Here is a 24555-nt window from a genome sequence, read left to right as displayed (position 1 = left end):
ATTGTTGACACTGGGATTCGTAATCAGTAATAATGTCCAAAGGATGTAGAGCTGTTTTCTAGTGTGATCAATATCACAAAACTGTTGACACTGGGATTCGTAATTTACCACTTAAAATCGTATTAAGTTTAGCAATTTTATCAGTAATGACACTAATATACTTTCATAAGAACTGATTCCATTGCGTCTGTTTCATTTTCATGTGGATTGAACAACTGCCATGGTCAAACGAAGTTAATCAGGTACAAGTTATGAACTGTGTGTTAAATGTTTGAAAAAAGTTAATGTTGAGGTATCACCTAGCTTCACCACATACAATGGAATCTTAATGAAAACACTTTGTTACACATACCATCATGGGCTGAAATAAATAAAAAGAAACTATTCTTGATTGTCATTTTCACATCACAGCAATAATAAAAAATTCTTGTTTAGTCAGTTTCTCATTTCTTGCCACTATGATAAATATTTGATGCACTGGCAAAGTGCTTTTGCTACGTGGATAAGAAAAAGTACGTTTGTGATGAATCCAGCACGACATCCAGAGACAGGAGGGGAAGGGGAGGAATGAGACAGATGGAGCCAGTGGTGGATACAGAAAAACCTCAAGGAGGGGCACTAAAGATATCTTGAGCTACCTCTGCTTTTACCGTAATAAAAAATAATCAAGTCACATGCAAAGTATAAGAAAGTTTTATTTAAACTGATTACACACATATACAAGACAATGCCATCTTATGATATAAAAAAAGTTACAATTGTGGTTCTGTTCCTTAAATGATGAATTCTACGTGCCTATCTTCTTGGCAAATTGGTTAATTACATCATCAATAGAACAATCAACATCAGGTTGAGAGTTCTACAGAGCTAAGCCATTAAGTCTATCCTCCTCCATTGTCGAGAATGCGTTTTTTAGGAATCTTCTCGAAAGTCACTATTACCAGAGACATAAGCATCCCTAGTTTCCCCATCCCTAACTCTTATTATGAGTTAGGTATGGGAAACTATCTTTACGTTATTAGTAAAAATACTGTTACAAGTCTCTTAACAATATTTTTACTGAGAAATTACTATGAATTACGAGGGTTGAATGAAAGGTAATGCCTCCACCTTTGTTAATTGGGTTTGGATGAGAATATTTTAATACATCAAATGCACAAATAATCCTTAGAATGTGATCTTTAATTACCAATATTCACTTTTCCACATAATCACCAGCCAATTCGATACATTTCTGCCAACAATGAATAAGTTTTCTGAAGCCATCACGGAAGAAGTCACACTGTTTCCACAACCACAATCTCACAGTTCTCTCAATGTCTTCATCAGAAGCATAATGATGTCCCCACAGATCGTCTTTCATTATCTGGAACAGATGGAAGTTAGACGGTACTAAATGTGGACTGTATGGAGGATGCTGTACGTTGGTGAGATTCAGTCTTTGAATTTCTGCTGTGATGGCACATGTGTGTGGTTTGGCATTGTCATGCTACAGGAAAATATTTCCTTTTTCCTTTCGGACCCTTGTTAGCCGTCATTTCAGAGTTTGCAGCATTGTGATGTAACGCTCTGAATTTATTGTTGTTCCACGATCAAGGAAATCCACTTTGATAACACCATCTGTGTCCCAGAACACTGTGGCCATGGTTTTTCCAGCTGAGGTCTGCATCTTTAATTTCTTTTTCTGGGGCGAGTCTTTGTGTCAATATTCCATAGACTGATGTTTTGTCTGTGGGTCATAATGGTCGACCCACGTTTCGTCTCTTGTCACAATTGAATGGAGAAAGGCATCACCTTCATTCTCATAATGTGAGAGGAGTTCCTTGCAAATTTCCAGTCTGTGCACTTTCATTTCAGGAGTCAGCATCCGGGGTAACCATCATGCACAGATGTTCCGATAGCCAAGCTAAGCAATAATGTGACCCACATGTTCTTGTGAAATGCCAATTGTGCTTGCAATTTCTCTCTGAGTGATACGACAACCGTCCTGAATCGATCTGTCAACATTTTGCTTGTGAAACTTGGTGGTTGCTGTCACAGGACAGCAAACTCTGTCACACAAGTCAAATGTTCCCACCCTAACATCTTTGAACTAACTCGCCCAACGACGCACAGTACTCATATCAACGCAAGCACCATAAACTGCCTAAGAGAAGAGGCTACAGAACAAGCCAGTACCTGCCATATACCAATGCTGCCAACAGTTGAAGAGTTATTAAGGTGGAGGCATTACTTTTCAGACAACCCTCATATTAATACTTCACAATCAACTGATCACTCTCACTCTTGATTAATCTTCACACTTGCACTTGTTACAACTAGGACTTTTTACTTATTCATTCTTCAGTCCTAAAACTTCTGCTTCTGAATGTAAACTAGCTTCCTATTCGGCAAATAGCCCGTATTTATAACGCTACGTTTAAAAAGTTTTCTGTACAAGAAAACAGTAGAATATTCGCAACTTTTCTCGAACAAATGCCAGACAGAATAACATATCAAGATCACTAGAATGGCTGTGACTTTTCTCGTATGTATGTGCTAGCTATGTATGTGCCAGACAGAAACGTATAAAATACGATGACGCAGATGCGCGTGCTACATGGCAAAGTACAACTACTTGATAACTCAATTCGGTCTAGTCAACTGACAAAAGAAACAAACAAATAGCATGCGGGCTGACCGGCATGGGCAGCGAGGGTGGCAATGCTGCCCCCCCCCCCCCCCCCCCAATATGTATCCACCACTGGATGGAGCAGGGTTTCATTTGGGATGTGATGTTGCAAGGGACGACAAAAAGGAATATAATAATGTCAACGAATGATAAGTATGAATATACACTACAGGGGATGGCTTCAAGCCTTGTGAGATACCTACAAACGGTATTTGGATGGTACAGGAATCAATTAGTATGCCAGTGATAATGACTTCTTGCTAAGGCATTTTAGTATGTTTAATGCTACATACTTGAGAAGTCATGATTATTTTTTCTTTCTGCTCCATTTTTCCCAAATTTTCTTCATACATTTGATCTGTTCTCTCATTTTCTTCTGTCTGTTTATATTCTGTTCTATTTTTTTGTCTGTTTTTGTTCAAGTGTATTTTTCTATGTTGTTTCTGAACTGTTCTCTATAGCCTACATTATCTTGTATGAATTCCACATCACTGACGTCGTCGTCTGCTTCCGTGATCCATTTTGTCTTGTTTTTGCTAGTCTTTGCTATCTTTAATATTGCCTTGTGAGCCTGTCTTTTTCTGTCCTGTGGATGGGTCCATAAAATTTGCATGTCTCAATTAGATTTTTTCTTAAGACAACATTGATATTTACATGTTTCTTCAAACAGTTTTACTGTTCATGTAAATAACTAATTTGAAAATTACAAAATTAATAAGTACTTTGAAGAATTATTACAATAACAATGAAATCACAGATCACTCACTTTGATGTCTCGGGCAGCCCAGCACTGAGTTCAAGAAAAACTGACAGGTAATTCCCACGAACAACACCATTTCCATCTGGATACACTTTTAATCTCCAACACAATCCATTGACATGGAGAGGGGATGAATACACAGGATCTGCCTTGTGTTGCAGTTGGGTGAATTGTCGCATGACAAAGGTGCTGCTATCATACCCCGGAACAATTTCACTGCAATTTCAAACAACTATATTAGAGAAATAAAAGATTACTGAAGAGTACTCACCACAAAGAAGCTTACTATTTCTCACTTTATCTTTAGATCTAAGCTCCCTAGGACAGAATCCTGAAGTTTTTTTTAAGTAAACAGCCTTTGTACACGTCACTGTAAATAAAAAGGCAATGATACAAAAGCAAAATTAGCTTTAGTTATATCACTTCCATAATCCCATAGCATTATGATTACGTATTCTGCAGGAAAGTCAGTTTATACTGCACAAGATAACTGTGTATTAATTATCTCTAAAAGAAAACCTGTTTCATAATGCATGAAACAATTAATTCTGCAGGATTGTTTTAAGTGGACAATTTCTCTAAACAAATAACAAACACAGTTGCCGTTTTCTGCCCTTCACTGCTCTCTGAATGGACTAAAATACCCTGAACAAATAGCACTGCCCTCTAAGGAATTCCTTCAGCTCAAATCATCAACTGACATGACATTAGATCTAAACACACGTGCCTGCCAATCTGTCTTTAATCTAGGTCACGTTCAACATGTCACACACTGACCCTTATGCTGCAATGTATAAATAAAAACTTTTCCCCAAGTACAAAAATGTAAAGACTTTGTATAAAATGTAAAAGCTTTTGTAAACAAGAAAATCATAAATAGTATGTTATATTACAGAACAATAATGTGACAGGTTCGCAGGAGAGCTTCTGTGAAGTTTGGATGGTAGGAGACGAGGTACTAGCAGAAATGCAGCTGTGAGGACGGGGCCTGAGTCGTGCTTGGATAGCTCAGATGGTTAGAGCACTTGCCCATGAGAGACAAAGGTCCTGAGTTCAAGTATTGGTCCGGCACACAGTTTTAATCTGCCAGGAAGTTTAACAGTGTGACATTTATACGAGAAATCCTTTTTGCTGTCTGATGAAGGGCCCAGGCCCAAAACTTGGTGAAATAAATAAATCATTCAAAAAGTGTTACTGACTAAAGTTTTTCCCCTCAGTGACACTTAAAAAAATAAAAACAACTGTGAAGTTCTGAAATCAAAATGTATAAAATAATGACACTGTTAACCCACCAGGTAAACAGAACTGTGCATAACATAAAAGTTCGAATTTCTATTGACAAGAGCAATCCTAGTAACTGTATTTAACAACAAATGAATAGCAAAAAAAGTGATTGCATAATACATCAAAGTGAACATTAAGAACAACATTACAGCCACACAACAAACGTAAAAAGCACGCTTACTGATTACCGTGTGAAATAAGAGCTCAGTACAAGTGGAAAGAGATTCTCAGACAAATTTGCATGTTTCATTTGAAATTATGTAAGTAACGTCCTAAGCTGTGTGCACTTCATGTGTATCTTTGATGTAATTCGTGCTTTTGTTACGCACAACTCTAATTGCAAGTGGGGAAAACAGATAATCCATCATCCATTAAGCAATGTTTCTCTGATACAATTATAAATTCCATAAACATTAATTCTAGTGATATTGAACTAAATTTGTTAAACAAGGGCCTAAAACATAACACAACCTAAAGCATGCAAATATAATATTAAAGTTGTAAGTATTAGAACTGAAATTACATGTGATGTAGCTAAAGTAAATAATGGGGAATTCTGCACTACATAATAAAATAAATGAAAATCATTCAGAAACATGAAAATCGTTCAGAAACATGAAAATTGAAACAGTGTTAAGGCAAAATTTCAGCCAAATCAAGCAATACTAACAAAAGGCAGTAAAGGAAGCTATGTAGTAATGAAGACACTAAATAAAACACTAGTTCTTTATTTTCTTCCAAAATAACAATATCACAGAAATTAATTCTTACCCAAAAATAATAGGCAAAACTTAAAAAAAGAGATTCCAGAATGTAACTTCCTTTTTTCCTCAAGTAAATACAAATAAATAAATACATACATACATACATTAAACCTTGTTCCACAGATCATGAATATTATATTTCATAATGATATGGAACGTGTCACTTTAACATAAGGTTTTTTTTTTTTTTTTTCAGTTACTACTTCATATCTAAAAATTCATCTATTGAGTAGAATATTGAGTAGAAGGAGTTGTCATTCAGAAATTCTTTTAATTTGCTTTTAAATGTTGGTTGGCTATTTGTCACACTTTTAATACCATTTGGCAAATGACCAAAGATTTTTGTGGAAGCATAATTCATCCCTTTCTGTGCCAAAGTTAGATTTAATCCTGAATGTTTAAGAGCATTCTTTCTTCTAGTGTTGTAGCTATGCACTTCACTGTCACTTTTGGGCCAGAATGGGTTATTAATGACAAATTCCATATGTGAATATATGTATTGTAAAGGTACTGTGAATATCCCAAATTCCTTAAATAAATGTCTGCAAGGTGATTTAGGGTGATCTCCAGCTATTATTCTATTACACATTTTTGTGCAATGAATACTTTCTCTCTTAATTACGAACTGTCCCAAAACGTGATGCCATATGAAAACAGTGAGTGACAACAGGCACAGTAGGCTTATTTACTGATATGTTTATCACCAAAATTTGGAATAACCCTAATAGCATAAGTAGTTGAACCTTCTTCCAATTCAATTTCTCATCAATGCACACACCCAGAAATTTTGAATATTCTGCCTTACAGACTTCTGCTCATAGTTTATATTTATCAATGGTGTTATGCCATTAATTGTACAGAATTGTATAAACTGCATTTTTCTCAAAATTAAGTGAGAGTCCATTTGCAGAGAACCACTTAAGTTTCTGAAAGACATTATTTGCAATTTCCTCCGATGATTCTTGTTTGATGGGTGTGATTACTATATTTGTATCATCAGCAAAAAGAACTAGCTTTGCATCTTCATGAATATAAAGTGGCAAGTCATTAATGTATATATTAAGAACAATAAGGGTCCCAAGACTGAACCCTGTGGGAACCATTCTTGATGCCTCCACAGTTAGAGGACTCTGCTGATTTTAGCAGACCATCTGTACTGTTAATTTCAACCTTCTGCATTCTTCCAGTTTAATATGAATTAAACCATTTGTGCACTGTCCCGCTCATACCATAATACTTACGCTTATCTAGAAGAATGTCATGATTCACGCAATCAAAAGCCTTTGAGAGATAACAAAAATACCAATGGATGATGTTTGGTTATTCAATGCATTTAATATTTGATCAGTGAAAGCCATATATAGCATTTTCTGTTGAAAAGGCTTTCTGAAAAACTGAACTGACATTTTGTTAGTACTTCATTTTTATAAGTACATGATGCTCCTCTTGAATACATTACTTTTTCAAGAATTTTGGATGAGGGTGTCAGAAGTGAGATTGGGCAATAGTTGTTAGCATCAGACCTATCCCCTTTTTTATGCAATGGTTTTAACGATAGCATATTTCAGTCTATCTGAAAAAATGCCCTGTTTCAGTGAGCTACTACATATGTGGCTGCGAATCCTGCTTATTTGTTGGGAACAATCTTTGAGTATTCTCTTGGAAATGCCATCAATTCCATGTGAGCTTTTGCTTTTAAGTGAATTTATTATTTTCCTACTTCGGTAGGAGAGGTGGGTTGAATGTCAATTTTGTCAAACTGCATAGGTATTGCCTGTTCCATATACTGCCTTGTATTTCGTAATAAGTAGCTGGATCCTATTTTCTCTATAACACTTAAAAATTATTATTAAAAATGTTTTCAATTTCTGACGTCTTGTTAACAAACTTTTCACTGAGTTTGGTGGAAATACAGCCTTCCTGTGCTCTCTGTTGCCCCATTTCCCCTTTAATAATATTCCAAATTGTTTTAATTTTATTATCAGATGTGCTAATCTCAGACATAATGCCCATACTTCTGGACTTTTTAATAACTTTTATTAATACAGAGCAGTAGTTTTTATAACGATTCACTGTTTCAGGATCGTTGATCTTCCAAGCTATAAGAATACATTTCCCTTTTCTGTGTACAAGATATTTTTATCCCTTTAGTAAGCCATGGCTTTTTACATGGTTTCTTACAATTATATTTCACTGTTTTCTTAGGGAAACTGTTTTCAAATGTACTCACAAAGGTATCATGAAACAGGATAAATTTTAAATTAGCATCAGGTTCCCTGTACACCTTGCCCCTTTCTAACTGTTGCAAGCTTCCCCTAAAATTTTCAATTGTTAAATTGTTAATTGAACACACTAATTTGGAGGACAGTTTTGCATTACTGTATGAGCTATACCATATACTGTAACTATCAGTGCATCATGATCAGACAGACCATTCTTAACAGGAAATGTTTTATTTGATTAAATTTATCTTGGTCTAGGAAAACGTTAACTATCAGTGTGCTGCTTTACTGTACCACCCGAGTAGGAAAATCAATAACTGACGTCAAATTGAAAGAACCAAGTACTACTTCAGGGTCAAGCTTTCTATCGGTCTCTTTCGCAAAATCTACTCTGAAATCCCCAAGAACAATAATTTGCTTTTCTCTGTCTAACAGACAGCACAACAAAGAATCCAAGTTTTTCAAAAATAGTCGAAAATTTCTCAATAGGAACCTGTACAGCTACAATTATAAAAGTGCCATTACTTAGTTTAAGCTCACACACACGATTCTATAGGGTGGTCCAGTGATCGCGACCGGGCCAAATATCTCACGAAATAAGCGTCAAACGAAAAAACTGCAAAGAACAAAACTTGTCTAGCTTGAAGGGGGAAACCAGATGGCTCTATGGTTGGCCCACTATATGGCGCTGCCATAGGTCAAACGGATATCAACTGTGTTTTTTTAAATAGGAACCCCTATTTTTTATTACATATTTGTCTAATACATAAAGAAATATGAAAGTTTTAGTTGGACCACTTCATTTGCTTTGTGATGGATAGTGCTGTAATAGTCACAAACATATGGCTCACAATTTTAGACGAACAGTTGGTAACAGGTAGGTTTTTTTAAATTAAAATACAGAACGTACGTACGTTTGAACATTTTATTTCAGTTGTTCCAATGTGATACATGTACCTTCGTGAACTTATCATTTCCGAGAACGCATGCTGTTACAGCATGATTACCTGTAAATACCACATTAATGCAATAAATGGTCAAAATTATGCCCGTCAACCTCAACGCAATTGGCAATACATGTAACAACATACCTCTAAACAGCGAGTCGTTCGCCTTCCGTAATGTTCGCACATGCATTGACAATGCGCTGATGCATGTTGTCAGGTTTTGTCAGTGGATCACGATAGCAAATATCCTTCTACTTTCCCCACAGAAAAAAATCCGGGGATGTCAGATCCGGTGAACATGTGGGCCATGGTATAGTGCTTCGACGATCAATCCACCTGTCATGAAATATGCTATCAAATACCGCTTCAACCGCACGCAAGCTATGTGCCTAACATCCATTGTGTTGGAAGTACATCGCCATTCTGTCATGCAGTGAAACATCTTGTACAGTAACATCGGTATAACATTATGCAGGAAATCAGCATACATTGCACCATTTAGATCGCCATTGATAAAATGGGGGCCAATTATCCTTCCTCCCATAATGCCGCACCATACATTAACCCGCCAAGGTCGCTAATGTTCCACTTGTCACAGCCATCGTGGATTTTCCATTGCCCAATAGTGCATATCATGCCGGTTTACGTTACCGCTGTTGGTGAATGACGCTTTGTTGCTAAATAGAACACTTGCAAAAAATCTGTCACTGTCCCGTACTTTCTCTCGTGCCCAGTGGCAGAACTGTACACGACATTAAAAGTCGTCACCATGCAATTCCTGGTGCATAGAAATATGGTACGGGTGCAATTAATGTTGATGTAGCATTCTCAACACCGACATTTTTCAGATTCCCGATTCTCGCACAATTTGTCTGCTACTGATGTGCGGATTAGCCGCGACAGCAGCTAAAACACCTAATCGGGCATCACCATTTGTTCCAGGTCATGATTGACGTTTCACATGTGGCTGAACACTTCCTGTTTCCTTAAATAACGTAACTATCTGGCGAACAGTCTGGACACTTGGATGACGTCGTCCAGGATACTGAGCAGCATACATAGCACACGCCCGTTGGGCATTTTGATCACAATAGCCATACATCTATCACAAAGCAAAAAAAGTGGTCCAACTAAAACATTCAAATTTCTTTACGTACTACACAAAATTGTAATAAAAAATGGGGGTTCCTATTTAAAAAAACACAGTTGATATCCGTTTGATCTATGGCAGCGGGCCAATCATAGCGCCATCTGGTTTCCCCTTCAAGTTAGACAAGTTTCGTTCTTTGTAGTTTTTTCGTTTGGTGCTTATTTCGTGAGAGATTTGGCCCGGTCACGATCAATGTATATGTTGCTCTATGCAAAATTTTTTGGTTTCCAAATATTTCACACTATGAAAGATTTTAACATATATGGCAACTCCTCTTTTCTCCATAGTTTCTCTACTTATGTGTGCTGCAAGCTTATATCCACCTAGGTTTACCATTTCTATGCTGTGACTATATGATGTTCAGACAGGCATAATACATCTATTCCACCCTCAGTTTCTAAATCCTCTAAACTTCTACATCTTCTACACAAACATGAAGCTCATCTACTTTGGTTTTTAATTCCCTGATATTCTGATGCAATATACTAACATTATGTTTCACTGTGCTTTTATGAGAATCTTGGGACACACTAAACACAGACTCTTATGATAATTTAACATCTCTAGCACCTGCCTGTCTGAATTTCTCATTAAGCTTAATTTCAATCAATGTTATACATTTAAAGATAATTCTTGTGCAAACAACAGCTATGACCTGGCCAAAAGCACTAATGACATTCCCATTCCGAACAGAAATGAATTCGCATCTTTCAATACAGTGGACTTGTATACAGGTTTACTGGTAAATGGAAGATCACATTAATTAAAAATAAGCTGCTTAAATATAAAAAGCTTAGTCTGGCAGAAATCTGTGAATCTGTAGAAATATTAACACTGGTACTACCACAAAACTATTTCATCTTCAGTAACAAATTTTGCATGCAAGAAGGTGTGTGATAAATGGGCTGCCTAGCTAGCTTGCTGCCCAACATCTGCATAAACCATTTACAAACATCTTTTTTCAAGGCTGAAGTACAATTGAGCAGAAAATGTTAAATGTTATAAATGATATGTTGAGACTAACTTATCTGAAGGAAGAGGAGGGGAAACATATTGTTTTGCTAAAGACCTTACCAAATTGTAACAAAATATAAAATTTACTGCAGATTAAAGATTGTCAAATACAATGGAAAACAAATTTCAAATGCACAAAAAAATCTGCAACTGATCTCACAATGAATAGTGCTTCATGTCATCCACAGTAATAAAATACGGCATTAACAAGGGCAATGCTCAATAATTGGACATAATTCAATTGGATGTGGAAGATAAACTACAAAAACTAAATTACAAGAATTCAACTAGCTTCACAGCAAAACTAAAAACAAAATAACAAAAATAGCTCTATATCCACAAAACACAAGACTGTGAAATACAGTACACTCCCATTTATCCAAATCTCGTTTATCCGAAATCCACTTCACCCGAACAAATTTTCGTGATTTTCGCGGCGCACACTGGAGCTGTTTAATGCATCATGCAGCTACACTTTTGGCTAGGTAGTCTGACACTTGACAAGTTTCAACTTGTCTGCATCTAGAGGCAAGCATTCGTTGGTGTTTTTCAGCAGTCTACTGCTAATCAGTGCACTGGCGTGTGTCAAAAAGTCCGAGTGTTGTCAATTTGTGCATGTGTTAGTTGAAGTTTTAGTGTTTTTCTCATTCATATTGCGTGGTTTCACGCTATTGCCATCTACTGGAACTTCTTGGAAGTACGGTATGTACAGTATTGCTCTATGCAGCATGATGTAGCCCTGTCTAAACAGACAACAAGAGTGCGATTTCAAACACTTTCCACCTGTTGTCAGTACATCAGATGAAGCTGAGCATTTAACAATTTAACAGTGAATGTACAACGCACTGTCGTGTTGCCGCATGGGCTTGGGTAGGGCAGGGGAGAGGGGATAGATGTATCAAATGTTTTTATTTGATGGCTGCCACATCCTGGTTTCAGAAGTCAAAAACTTTGTCTAGTGCGTCCCAAGTGTTGTCATGTCATGCATCTGCGTGTTTTCAATTTAATGTTTTGTGCTCGTGCTACTTGCTTTAAAATGTCCAGAGATGAAAGTGGCCAAAAACCAAAAAGAATCAGTCGAGTGTCGGTAAAAAAAATGCTGAACGTGACTAAGGGTGCGAAACAAAAAGCAAATATGATCTCGCTGGAACGCAAGCTTCGCACTTTGTAGAGAATTGATGGTGGTGAGCCACCCGCAAAAGTTGCTGCAGATATGAACATCGGTAGGAATACAGTTACTGATTGGAATACAAATCGATCAGAAATTGAAAAATTTTGTTCCATCGAAGTGTCACGCAGTGCAGTAAAATCTCGAAAAACAATGAAAAAAGGTGCACATCCTCAGAAGAGGCCTTATTTTTGTGGTACGAACATATAAGAGCCAGAGATGTGCCAGTTTCAGGTCCTCGACTTCGTCAAAAAACAATAACTTTTTATGAGGTGATTGAAGGAAAGTAGCAAGAATTCCTTGGAAGTGATGGCTGGCTGGATTGGTTCAAGAAGTGCCACAGCATTCATAAAATTTCCATCAGCGGTGAATCATTATCGGGGGATGAAGCAGCTATCGCTGATTTTAAGAAGAAACTGCACACAGTTATCGACAAAGAAGGTTATAATGATGATCAAGTTAACAACTATGATGAAACAGGTTTCAATTACAAAATGTTGTCAACAGAAACCCTTGCCTCTAAACAAGAGAAAACGGCATCTGGATATAAAAAAAAGCACAGAAAGAGTTACTGTCCTCGCATGCAGCAATGCCACTAGCAATCATAAACTGCGCATTACTTTAATTGGCAAATTCAAAAAAACCAGGAGCATTTACACGACGACCAGCTGATAAACCTTTGCCATTGTGGTACATGAATCAGACTAAGGAATGGATGAATGGTGCCATCTTCAAAGAGTGGTTCCACGCAGAGTTTGTTCCAGCTGCAGAAAAATATATTGAGGAAAATGAACTTCCTCAAAAAGCACTACTTCTTGTGGACAACACTCCTTCTCACCCAGATGATCTACAAGATGGGGATATCAAAGTTGTGTTTCTCCCACCAAACATCATGTGTCTATGTCAACCAATGGACCAAAGTGTTCTTGAGGCGATGAAAAAACATTACAGACGCAAGCTGCTGGAATACTTAATCGGTGTGATTGACGCTGAAGAAGATTTTGTGCAAGCTCTTAAAAAAATCTATGTTTTAAGTGTCATTCATTGGATTGCTGAAGCTTGGAATCTAATTCCTCAAATTTCTCTCATTAGGTCTTCGAAAAAACTCTTAGATCATAAAGCAACTCATCAGTGGTGGGAAGGAGGAGACAATGCCAACAAAACAAAAATGACATAATTTTGGTCAATTTACTGGAGAAGCTACTGGGTTGTGAAGTGCGAACTTCGAAGATGTTGAAGAGTCAATGGAAAACAACTTTTTTGATTTGACTGCAGAAGAAGTCGTCCAAATTGGAACCAGTCAAAAAGCATCAGAAGAATGTGTGTCTGATGATGAAGCAGAGAAAAAGATTCCTCACACAGTCAGTTACAAAGCGATCCAAACTGCCCTGGAGTACATCAGCCAACAGGAGGAGGCGACTTATCCTGAAATCATTTGTTTCCAAGGTTGGAGATATGGTGCTGCAACAAAAGTTTCTCAAGCCAAAAACCGAAAAACCACGACAGACTGTTTTACCAAAAAACTAAATTCTAATGAAACGTCCTAAAACTTCAATGTCCTTAAGTTAAAAGTTTTCTGTTTTTATTACTTTGAAGTTCCTCTAAACAAAGTTTTCATTCCTTTGAGTAATCTCTAGATTTGTTTCATAATTTTGTATAGTAGTTTATTTTTTTATTCAAAAGAGTAGGTAACAACTTTAAAACTCCTGTTATTTCCTGCTGCCAAATACAGCAGATTTTTTCTGTAAGGCCGCAAAATAAATTAGCTTTGTTATTCAGCATTTATAAACTTTGAGTTTTCAATCATACACTGGCACCTTTTTAACATGGCAACACATTTTCTTCAGTCAAAAACATGCAGGCTTGTTCACAACCATATCAATAACATTCTACATACCCTACGCAAGTTTTACGATCATATTTTGTGGTACTGACGCAATTCCGAGTGTTTCACTTGTGAAAACAGGACTTTAGTTCATCTTAAATTTTCGTTATCCGAACCAGCAATAGTCCTGATCGGTTCGGATAAATCGGAGTTTACTGTATATCTGCATATCACGCACTGGTAAGGTGGTGTATCAAACTGCAATGCTGTTCCATGCTAAAATTGTCCAGATTAGTTTCTACACAAGTATTGCAATAAAAGATAACTGATTCATAACTTAATTTTAAAAAATGACGCACATGACAGATCTGTTATTTACAAAATACACTGTCATGTGTGGTCCAAATTTTATATTTTGCTGGCCAAACTGGTAGGAGTTTTAACATGAGATACAGAGAACATATGGATGCTCTCAGACTCCACAGCTTAAATAAATCAAATTTCGCTTGTAACATAGACAATATGTGGACACACAGTAGCAATGAACAAATGAATTACTACATTTTGCTGAGAAAGAATTACAGATGTGTTTGAAGAAATATATAACTTAATTCACAAAAAACTTCAGAGTTAAGAATCCAAATGTATCTACAAAGTTTCATCCAATTTTCATAATGTCCTACTGGTAGAGAAAGTATGAGTACTGATACAGTTAGCCTACTTAGTTAATCAAAAAGGAAAACGAAATGTTATTTACAAATTTCATTCAACATTGCCACCATTTTTTAAAAAAATAAATGTGTAGCTCCCCGGCACAATCGAGGCTAAGAACTAGAATCTCTGTAGTAATGTACATCACAGGTGTAGAAGTATTCCTCTACTGTAATGTCTTGTTCTTTGGTACATCCAATCAAATCACTATTATTTCAGATGTAATAGTAAGTGGTGGTAAGTTCCTAGAGAACCAAACTGTTGAGTTCAGCAGTCCCTAGGCTTGCACACTACTTAATCTAACTTACGGTAAGGACAACGCGCACACACCCATGCCCAAGGGAGGACACGAACCTGCAAGGGGGAAGGGGAGGGGGGGGGGGGATATTTCAGACCTGAAGTAAAATATATAAACCTGTATACAAAGTAAAAACTTATGTACACTAGAAGATAATGAGGTCAGCACTAGTAACGGTGTAATAAGCCTTTCACTCAAAAAATGTACATTTAATGTTGCTTACAAGACTAATGTGAGTAATTACATATATTCTGTCATCCTTTTGTATCCAGACTATGGACCAGCACTGGCTAAGTTAGAAGCGAATATTTCTACAGGTTGCTATGCTTGAACTTATCCGGAGGAGGAGGAGGAGGAGGAGGAGGAGGAGGAGACGAACAGAGAAAGGGGCACAAGGAGATAGGATAATCGAAAACTAGAATTTAAAAAAAAAATCACACAACAACAGGTGCTTAGCTAGAGAGAGAGAGAGAGAGAGAGAGAGAGAGAGAGAGCTACACTTTCCGTCTGTCCTGGATGCATGGAGTGATTCTGTTGGGAAGGTTATCATGACGTAGTTGTACCATCTTCTGAGGCACGCTAGCACAATACTATTGTACACTGTTCTTCATATCTTGGAAACTGGCACCAAGACAGAGTTGATGTCAGAACTGGTCGTACTTGTTCTATCAGGGACAGATCTGGAAATCTGGTTTGTCATGGGAATACCTCCACACCACGCAGACAGTTTATTGAGACATTTGCCATGTGTGAATAAGCACTGTCCTGTTAAAAAATGGCACCACAATATTGTCACGTGGCAGGTAACGCATGTGGATGAAGGATGTCAGTAACTAACTGTTTGTGGCATCAGATTTCGCTCTAGCACTACTAATGTGACTTGAAATCATATCCAATGCCTCCTCACTATGATGCCAAGAGTAACACAACTGTGCCTCTCTCCACGTAGCCACCATACTCATGGACAATGGTCATCTGGGGTAGCGCAGAACTGTAATTCATCATCACTGAACACAATTTGATGCCATTCACCAGCAGTCCGTCCTTCCTGGTCATGGCATCATTCCAGACACACCCATGTGTGTTGTGATGTTAATGGTAGCCTATACACTGGACAGTAATTCCTTAGTCTGGCTGTCTAGTCTCTGACCAATGGTGCTGGATGACACAGAATGTTGCAAGGAGTCCATTAACTGTTCTCAGATGGCAGGCAAAGGTGCAAAGGGTTTACATTGTGCTTGGTGCGCAATATGGAAATCCTACCTTGTGGTTGTAAAACCTTTACAGTGCATATGCCTGCCCTCAGCTCCACAAACAATACACTATCAGGTCACACACATGCTCCTCTAGATTCTGAGGAGGAAAGGATTTTATACTACCAAATTCAATAGTAGGAGTTAAGAAATTCTGATGGCATAGTCTTGGAATGGCTGCATGAGGTGTAACAAAATTTAAGTTGCAAGATAAGCTTTGTAAATTTTTACCTTTACATACACTTCTAGACAGGTGTTTTGCATTACCTGAGCTGCTGAATGCCAAAATTGTCTAATGCTTCTCATGAAGTAGTTACCACTCTACAGTTCATTATCAATAACTGTTGTTCCCACTTCCTAAAGACAATATTTTAAAACTGCTTATCTCAGCAACTTTATTACACCAACTTCTCATACGTATTATATGTGAAAACATGTACAAATTTCATTCATAAAGTAACTTGATAAAAGCTATTTATTTTAAGAATGACAATCCAAATATATTTACCTCTGAAAGTCTGCTGGGACTGGTGCTGTGACAAAACTAGCAACTGGTTTTTTTCGCACAGCATATAACATGAAAGAAAGATTGTGAGCACAGCTGATAAGCTCTGAACGAGAACAGGTATGAAGCTGATGTTCCACTTCTTGCAGCAATGATTCTAATTGTTCAGTTTCTTGTGTGAGCAGTGACTTCTGTCCTACCAGAGTCAACAGCTTCGCTTTCAACTGTGCATCTAGTCGTGCTATCATTAGCTCCACTGCATTGCGAATCTCCCGCACCCGCTCATCCTTGGCAGCCCGTACTGCTTCAACATTCCGCTCCTGTATCATTATGTGCTAATCAGTTTATGTATATAATAAACATGGAAGCAGACTGTTGGTCTACACTACAAATAATCAAGGCAAATCTTTTAAATGAGAGCTTTCCCACTTGCATCATGAAAGAGAAAAGATGTTAAGGGAAAGGATGGTGAGAGAGATGGGTAGAAAGGAAACAGATGATAATATGGCACCAGCAAGTTCAGTGCAGACTTGACAAGTTGGTTGTCACAGGGTAGTTCATGCTCACCAGTTATTTAATAGCTTGGTGTCAGTACTTTAGACCCATTTTACAAACCAGCTGAGAATTGAGGGTGGCTTCTATTCCTATTAGTCATGTTATTACACGTTTCCTATTGTGGTGTTACATACCACTCTAGATGGTCTTAAGCATTCTTACCAACGAATGAGACTCACAAAAGAAAACCATAAAATAATTTATCATGCAGGAAAGTACCAGTATTGTGTGGATGTGTTATTTTATTTGCATGTGGGAAACCCTGCTGAGGGATGACGTGCATCTTCAAAATGGGACATTGTTCACAATAACTTCACAAGAAGAATTACCTGTGTGAACATGAATATAGAAGTTGCTAGTATTGCCAGCCTACTTTGAAATGTATTCTTTGGCAATAGTATGATGTTGATGAGACACATGAAACATTATTAAGATGTCAAATTTTTGTTTTCTACAGACTTCTGCGTTGAAGTTTCATGCTGGATGTTATGATTTGGCAAAAGTTTGATGTTATCCAGTTGATGATGTGCGGTACATGTTTATGCACAATATGGATTTTATTTACAAAATGTCTTTGTATATTATTAAAGAGAAGTTAGAGTAGCAGTACCCTATTTCCTTACAACAACAATTACACAATGTGAAGACGAAGTTTATCATAGTCTTACTCCAGGCCACAATCAAGCAATGAAGTGTAACTAAGAAATAATATTAAATATCCATTAAATATATCATCTCCAATGAAGCAGAACACTGCCCATGGGGTGATGAACTTCTAAGAAATAATGAGTCACAGATAGACACACCATAAAGACTGTCACAAATAAAGCTTTCAGCCAGTAAGGCCTTCTTCAAATATAGAACACACACACACACACACACACACACACACACACACACACAAACAACTGCAGTGTGGTTTCAGTTGCCAGAGACTGCAGCCGTGTGTGTGTGTGTATTTTTTATGAAGGCCTTACTGTCTGAAAGCTTTATTTGTGACCACATCTTTTTTGTGCCTATATGCGACTCAGTCTCTCCACTATATAGTGAGTAGCAACTTTCCGTTTCATAATATTATTACATTCCATCCTGGATCTTCCATTGTTTGAACCGCGTGTGTGTGTGTGTGTGTGTGTGTGTGTGTGTAAAAAAAACTGTGCATTTTCTTTTTATCTTACTGCTGACTGTGTTTTTACACACACTTTTAGTTAGGAGCTTTTTGACTTGTACTCCGAGTCTCCTCTGAGGAAGCTATGTTTGTTAAAGGTGGAAGCTGAAGTATTACCACAAACAGAATAAAGAAATTACTCCCAAAATAGAGACCAATTCTCTGTTTCTCCAGAAAATGGCTTTAATATCACAGATACACAAGCTGCCACAGCAACTGACGCTAGTGTCTGAACCAGAGTTCAAACAGATCAAGAGCAGTCTTTCTTACCACCTTTAGAATTTTCTTCTTAGAGATCTTCAGATAGTTTTCACTCTTGATGACAGCAGTGTATAGTCTGTGTGGAAGAGAAAATCCTGGCTTGGAATGTCAAGAGTTCTCTTGTTTTGTTCACATAATATTCACTGTCTCCAGGCCTATCTGTATTGCTTTCATCAACTGCAGTACAAAATCTCATTACTAAATTTCTTCCAGGCTTGCTTTCTCTTATAACAGAGTGTTACGTTCCCAAACAATTAGAGACAAACATCTGTATTGACAGTGGCTTCAAATAAAATTTGGCCAATAATACAGCTACTAGAAACAGTGTACCAGCTCTGTTTTACTTTATGTTATTGTTTCACTGTTTTGTTGATAAAAGGCATTTGATGCACAATGTGGGGGTTTTCCATGGACCAGTGGAAGTTGGTCTGGCTATTTACATCACCATAAAGCTGAAACCAATCTTCAACACTAAAAATACAGAATTGGGTCAAGTTCAGCATCCACACTCTTTCTCTTTTTAAGCAATACTCAACATTTTTATCAGCAAGAATTAATGCCTGAACACACAAAATACGGTATTGTTTCAATTGCACAAACTTAAGTACAGAATGATAAGACATATGTTCAACACCTGCCAGTTGTGAAAGCTGTCCAACATTTATCTGGCATAGCTGTAATTTTCTGCTAAATGTTTGTACCATTTCCAGAGTTCAAACTGAAGGCTTAAGGTAAGGCTTCTAATTAAAGAAATCATCACTGGACCATTACTTTCCTGTTTTTTGTAAGAATATTGGAGTTCACAAACTGTTTATTACAGCAATGGATAGGCACTTAAATATAAAAAAATTACAATTCAGAGAGCAATTGGAGTAGTTAGCAACAATCCTCAACATCTTTACCTCACGAGTTTTAGTGGAAGAATCTTCAGAGAAAACTTAGAGGATACTACAGGTACAGTTCCTGACCATGACATGGTGACAGAAGCTTGCCACTTATAGAAAGAGTGACACACAAGGGCTGCTAAGGAACTTATTAGAGATGGATCTGAGTGCATTTTATAGAAATTACCTCAAGCAGTTGGGTAACGATCCTTGAGGCAGTCTCTCAGATATCCTGCTAATTAATGAACTCTGCTGTTTGAGTCAATTAATTTAGTGGAAGAAATGCACGACCCTGAAGCCATTATAATGTCTATGATTATAGGTGTTAGCCATTATAATGTCTATGATTATAGGTGTTAAAAGGGAAGCTAATAAAGGTACAAAAATATTTCTGTTTAGCCCATCTAATGATGAATGAAATACATTGCAGAGAACAACACCATATGTGGTCCAGCGACCCCACAAATTCTTATTCAAAGGTTCTCTATGACATTAACCACATTTGGGGATTGAAATATGTCAATAGTAAGCAGTGAAAATTTGTGCCAGACCAAACTCGGACCCACATCTCCAGCTTTATGCGAATGATTGCCTTAATCACCTCAGCCATCCGAACATGCTTCCCATCCAACCCAAATTCCTAGCCTGTTACACACTACTAGCATAGCGTAAAGTCTAAATACTGGATCTGTTGTTCTTAAATTGATACACTGATGAGGATTGTAAAACTTTTCCTACTTGAAATCATTTCACAAACACCAAAATTACTTGTACGGGGTACGAAATTGAGGAATAAATAATCATCTTAAATCATTAGCAAAGAAAAGGCAACTAGACCTGATGGGATATCAGTATAATTCTACATATATGCAGTAAATATCTAGCTCCCATTTTACCAGCAGTTTATAGTAGGTCACTACAGCAAATTAAGAGTTCCAAGCAATAACGCTTTTCAAAAATGATAACTGGGGATGAGCACATAATTATAACTTCATATCATTGACATCAATCTGTTGTACAATAAGAGAACAAATTTCACACTTACACAATACTACATTTTTTAAGAACAAAAATCTCTATACGGAGCAACATGGAGTTCACAAATAAACATTTATTGTAGCTCAGCTCACTTTGTTCATCTATCCAGATAATAGTAGTTAATGGTGCCCATGTCGATGCCATGTTCCTTGACTTATACAAAGCATTTAATAAATTATATTCTATCATCTTGCAAAGACAATACAAACTTAGATGGAATATAACACCAGCTTTGTAACTACTAACGACTTCCTATCTGACACAACTCAACACTTCATTCTTTACAGGGTGAAATCACCAGCAGTAGAAGTAACTTTGGACCTAGCCCAAGGTAGTGACAGTGCCATTACTATTCGCATTATGTGTCACTGAAATGGAAAACAATTTCAGTGAGGTTGCTCTCGGGTGATGCTGTTGTGCATAGGAAAAATGCAGCATCAGAGAATTGTAGCAAAATGTAGGGAAACCTGCAAAAGGATCAACACTGTCCTGGGACAGGCAGTTAATTCCCAACATAAATAAATGTAACAAAATTCACATAAATGGACAGAAAGTGTCCGTGGTGTAATCAAACAGTGACTACCACTAACAAAAAACAGTAGCAAAATTAAAATAGCTAGGAATATATGTCAAGAACAATCTTAAGAGGAACAATCAGATGAAACAACTCATACAAAAATCCAACTGCACACTGATATTCAGTGGAAGAATCCTAAGAATATGTGATTCACCTACAGAACTGGCAGCTTGCAAAGGCCTCTTTTGACCACTTATTGAGTACTGTTTGTCAGTATCCGGTGCTCAACAGTTGAGATTGGTTAAAAAATGTTGGAGAAGAAGAACAGCACCCTTCATTTAGTATGTGCGAGAGCATCACAGAGTTTGTCAACAAACTCCAGTGGCAGAGATTTTGAGAGAGGCATTGTGCACAACTACAACTTATCCCTCCCTTTTTCATGAAATGTCCAGCCATTCAACACAAGGAGTGACATTACATATTATGGTTGGGCAGGTTTGTTTATTGATTGCCATTTTTTATTTGTAGTTCACTGATACTACGAGTTTATATGTTGCCAGTTGGAGATGGTGCGTGGAGCTGTGGACGCTAGAAAATAGACTGCCAAGTGGAGAAATATGAACATTTTCAATATATTCTTCTGTTTGAGTTCAGTAGAAGGGTCACAGCAGCAGAGGCAGCCAGGAACATCGGTACCATCTATGGGAATAATGCCATTGGACAGAGCATGGAAAGAAAATGTTTTAAGGAGGATCATTTTGATATTTCTGACTCTCCACATTCAGGAAAATCTTTGTGGTTTGATGAAGATCTTTAAACACAATAATCCATGTCAGTAAACTGGCAAATGTGATGAACAGTGATCATTCCACCATCATGTGGCATTTGCATGCAATAGGGAAGGTTAAAAAATTGAGTGTATGGGTTCCGCATGCTCTAAGCCAAAATCATAAAAATCAGCGGGTGGTCATATATGTATCTCTGCTTCATCAATTGGCTTGTGAACAACACCGATCATTTCTATCCCGTATCATTACTGGTGATGAGAAATTGTGTCTTTATGTTAACATAAGGAAAAGAAAGGAATGGCTGAGCCCAACCATAATAGCAATTCCCTGTACAAAGACCTCCATGCATCCACAAAAAATAATGTTCTGCATCTGGTGGAACAGCAACAGTGAGGTGTAGTATGAATTGCTTCCCCGAAGTGTAGCCATAACTGTTGTCATTTATAGAATAGAGATGCCGTAGTAAATCGCCAAAGCTGGTAACCCAATAAAATAACAGTTTGGAAATTAGACATCTGAAAGGTGTTTCATTTGACATTCTGTACCGAACTGCCGAGTCTTGCAACTATCTCCGAGAAGATGGACATACAGAGGCTGTCATTTATCAACAACTGAGACATCTTGCAGACACAATCCAAGAGCAACAACCAGGAAGCCTGCATGAAGGAATGCTACTCCACGATAATACCCATCTGCATTCTGCTAGACTGACAAAAAACTCTATACAGGTGATGGGGTGGGAAATCATTCTGAACCCACCCAATCTTGCGTCCTCAGATTTTCTCTTTTTCCACTCACTATCTAACAATCTTCAAGAAACTTCCTTTCAGATGAAAATGCACTCTGAACATGCGCCAAGAATTCTCCACCTCAAAACCACGTGATGTCTGCAGTTGTAGAACCAAAAACTTACTATGGTGCTGGCAGACTCTTGTAAATAGTGAAGGAGAATATATTACTGATGACTAAAGCCTCTGTTACGTGTATCTGTTGTGTTTACTAAACTTGTGGGAAAGTGCTACGAACTTTTGCACCGACCCAACAACATGTGAATACGTAAGTCACTCGTACACTACTGAAGCCCAAAATTTGTTATTATTATTATTATTATTATTATTATTATTATTATTATTATTATTGTTTTATAATCTGTCTGATCAGGTTAAGGAAATTATCAGCCATGTACATAATGAATACAGATAATAACAATACTTTGAAATGTCTCAATATATGTGCATAGTTTTTAAAGGCACTTCATACATACCTAACGGCACAATGAGAAAGGAAATTTTGAAATATCAGCTGTGAACAATGAAGTGTATTAATTTTGACAGCAGTCCATAATGACTGAAAATCTCTTACAAATGTGCTGAAAATCTCTTACAAATGTGCTGAAAATCTCTTACAAATGTGCTCTCTCGGCTTAAGCAGCAGTAACTATGCAATGTATATCAATTTGTTAACTTTCTAACATGTGCTTAAATTGCTATGACAACTGTACACAAGTGAACAAATAAAACATAAGCAAGTCATTTAGCAAGGTTGTATTTATCAGACATTGTTTAAATATTTGCTTCAGTAGCTCGGAGATTGCATTGTGCTGTATAATGCAGAGGATCTCAGGTCTGAACCCAGGTCATTTCTCTGATTTATTTTTCCATTTGATACTTTTACCTCTACAGTATTGGCCATAAAGATAACACCACTACGTTTTGAAACCATACCATATTTTCCATCTACATCTACATCTACATTTATACTCCGCAAGCCACCCAACGGTGTGTGGCGGAGGGCACTTTACGTGCCACTGTCATTACCTCCCTTTCCTGTTCCAGTTGCGTATGGTTCGCGGGAAGAACGACTGTCTGAAAGCCTCCGTGCGCGCTCTAATCTCTCTAATTTTACATTCGTGATCTCCTCGGGAGGTATAAGTAGGGGGAAGCAGTATATTCGATACCTCATCCAGAAACGCACCCTCTCGAAACCTGACGAGCAAGCTACACCGCGATGCAGAGCACCTCTCTTGCAGAGTCTGCCACTTGAGTTTATTAAACATCTCCGTAACGCTATCACGGTTACCAAATAACCCTGTGACGAAACGCGCCGCTCTTCTTTGGATCTTCTCTATCTCCTCTGTCAAACCGATCTGGTACGGATCCCACACTGATGAGCAATACTCAAGTATAGGTCGAACGAGTGTTTTGTAAGCCACCTCCTTTGTTGATGGACTACATTTTCTAAGCACTCTCCCAATGAATCTCAACCTGGTACCCACCTTACCAACAATTAATTTTATATGATCATTCCACTTCAAATCGTTCCGCACGCATACTCCCAGATATTTTACAGAAGTAACTGCTACCAGTGTTTGTTCCGCTATCATATAATCATACAATAAAGGATCCTTCTTTCTATGTATTCGCAATACATCTTCCAAGTGTTATCGCATTCTGTGTGTAAGACCCTTATGCAATTTGAATTATATTGTTTCCTTTTGTTTACTTTACAGGTAACCGAGTATTCCAATGTAACTACTGAGAATAACAAAGGGCAAACCGATTCTCGGAATTAAACGATAAATTTTTAAGCCGAGGTTTTGCTTTGATAAAAATACTGTGCGGCAGTTGGAACTAAGGCTGAGAGAGTATTTGCTGACACCAACCAAAAGAAACCAACCATTACTCTTTAATATTATGGTGTTATGCTACAGGAAGCTTTCCGATGGTGGTTCATGAATCATTTAATACACATGTGGGACAGCATGCAGAGTTT

General features: G+C 37.5%; 1 protein-coding gene across 1 annotated transcript in view; it reads right to left on the bottom strand.

Moving 5' to 3' along the window:
- LOC124613751 (E3 ubiquitin-protein ligase TRIM37-like) overlaps positions 1 to 24555 on the bottom strand; it is a 297453-nt gene that overhangs the window by 219637 nt on the left and 53261 nt on the right. The window contains exons 4-5 of the mRNA XM_047142470.1: positions 16576 to 16892; positions 3438 to 3647 (exon numbers count right to left, since the gene is read on the bottom strand). Of these exons, the coding sequence (XP_046998426.1) occupies positions 3438 to 3647; positions 16576 to 16892 (527 nt within the window). The remainder of the gene's footprint in view (positions 1 to 3437; positions 3648 to 16575; positions 16893 to 24555) is intronic.

This window comes from Schistocerca americana, chromosome 1 (assembly GCF_021461395.2).
Source record: "Schistocerca americana isolate TAMUIC-IGC-003095 chromosome 1, iqSchAmer2.1, whole genome shotgun sequence".
Lineage (NCBI taxonomy): Eukaryota > Metazoa > Arthropoda > Insecta > Orthoptera > Acrididae > Schistocerca > Schistocerca americana.
The sequence above is the reverse complement of the archived record's forward strand: the minus strand, read 5'-3'. Positions and strand labels throughout refer to the sequence as shown.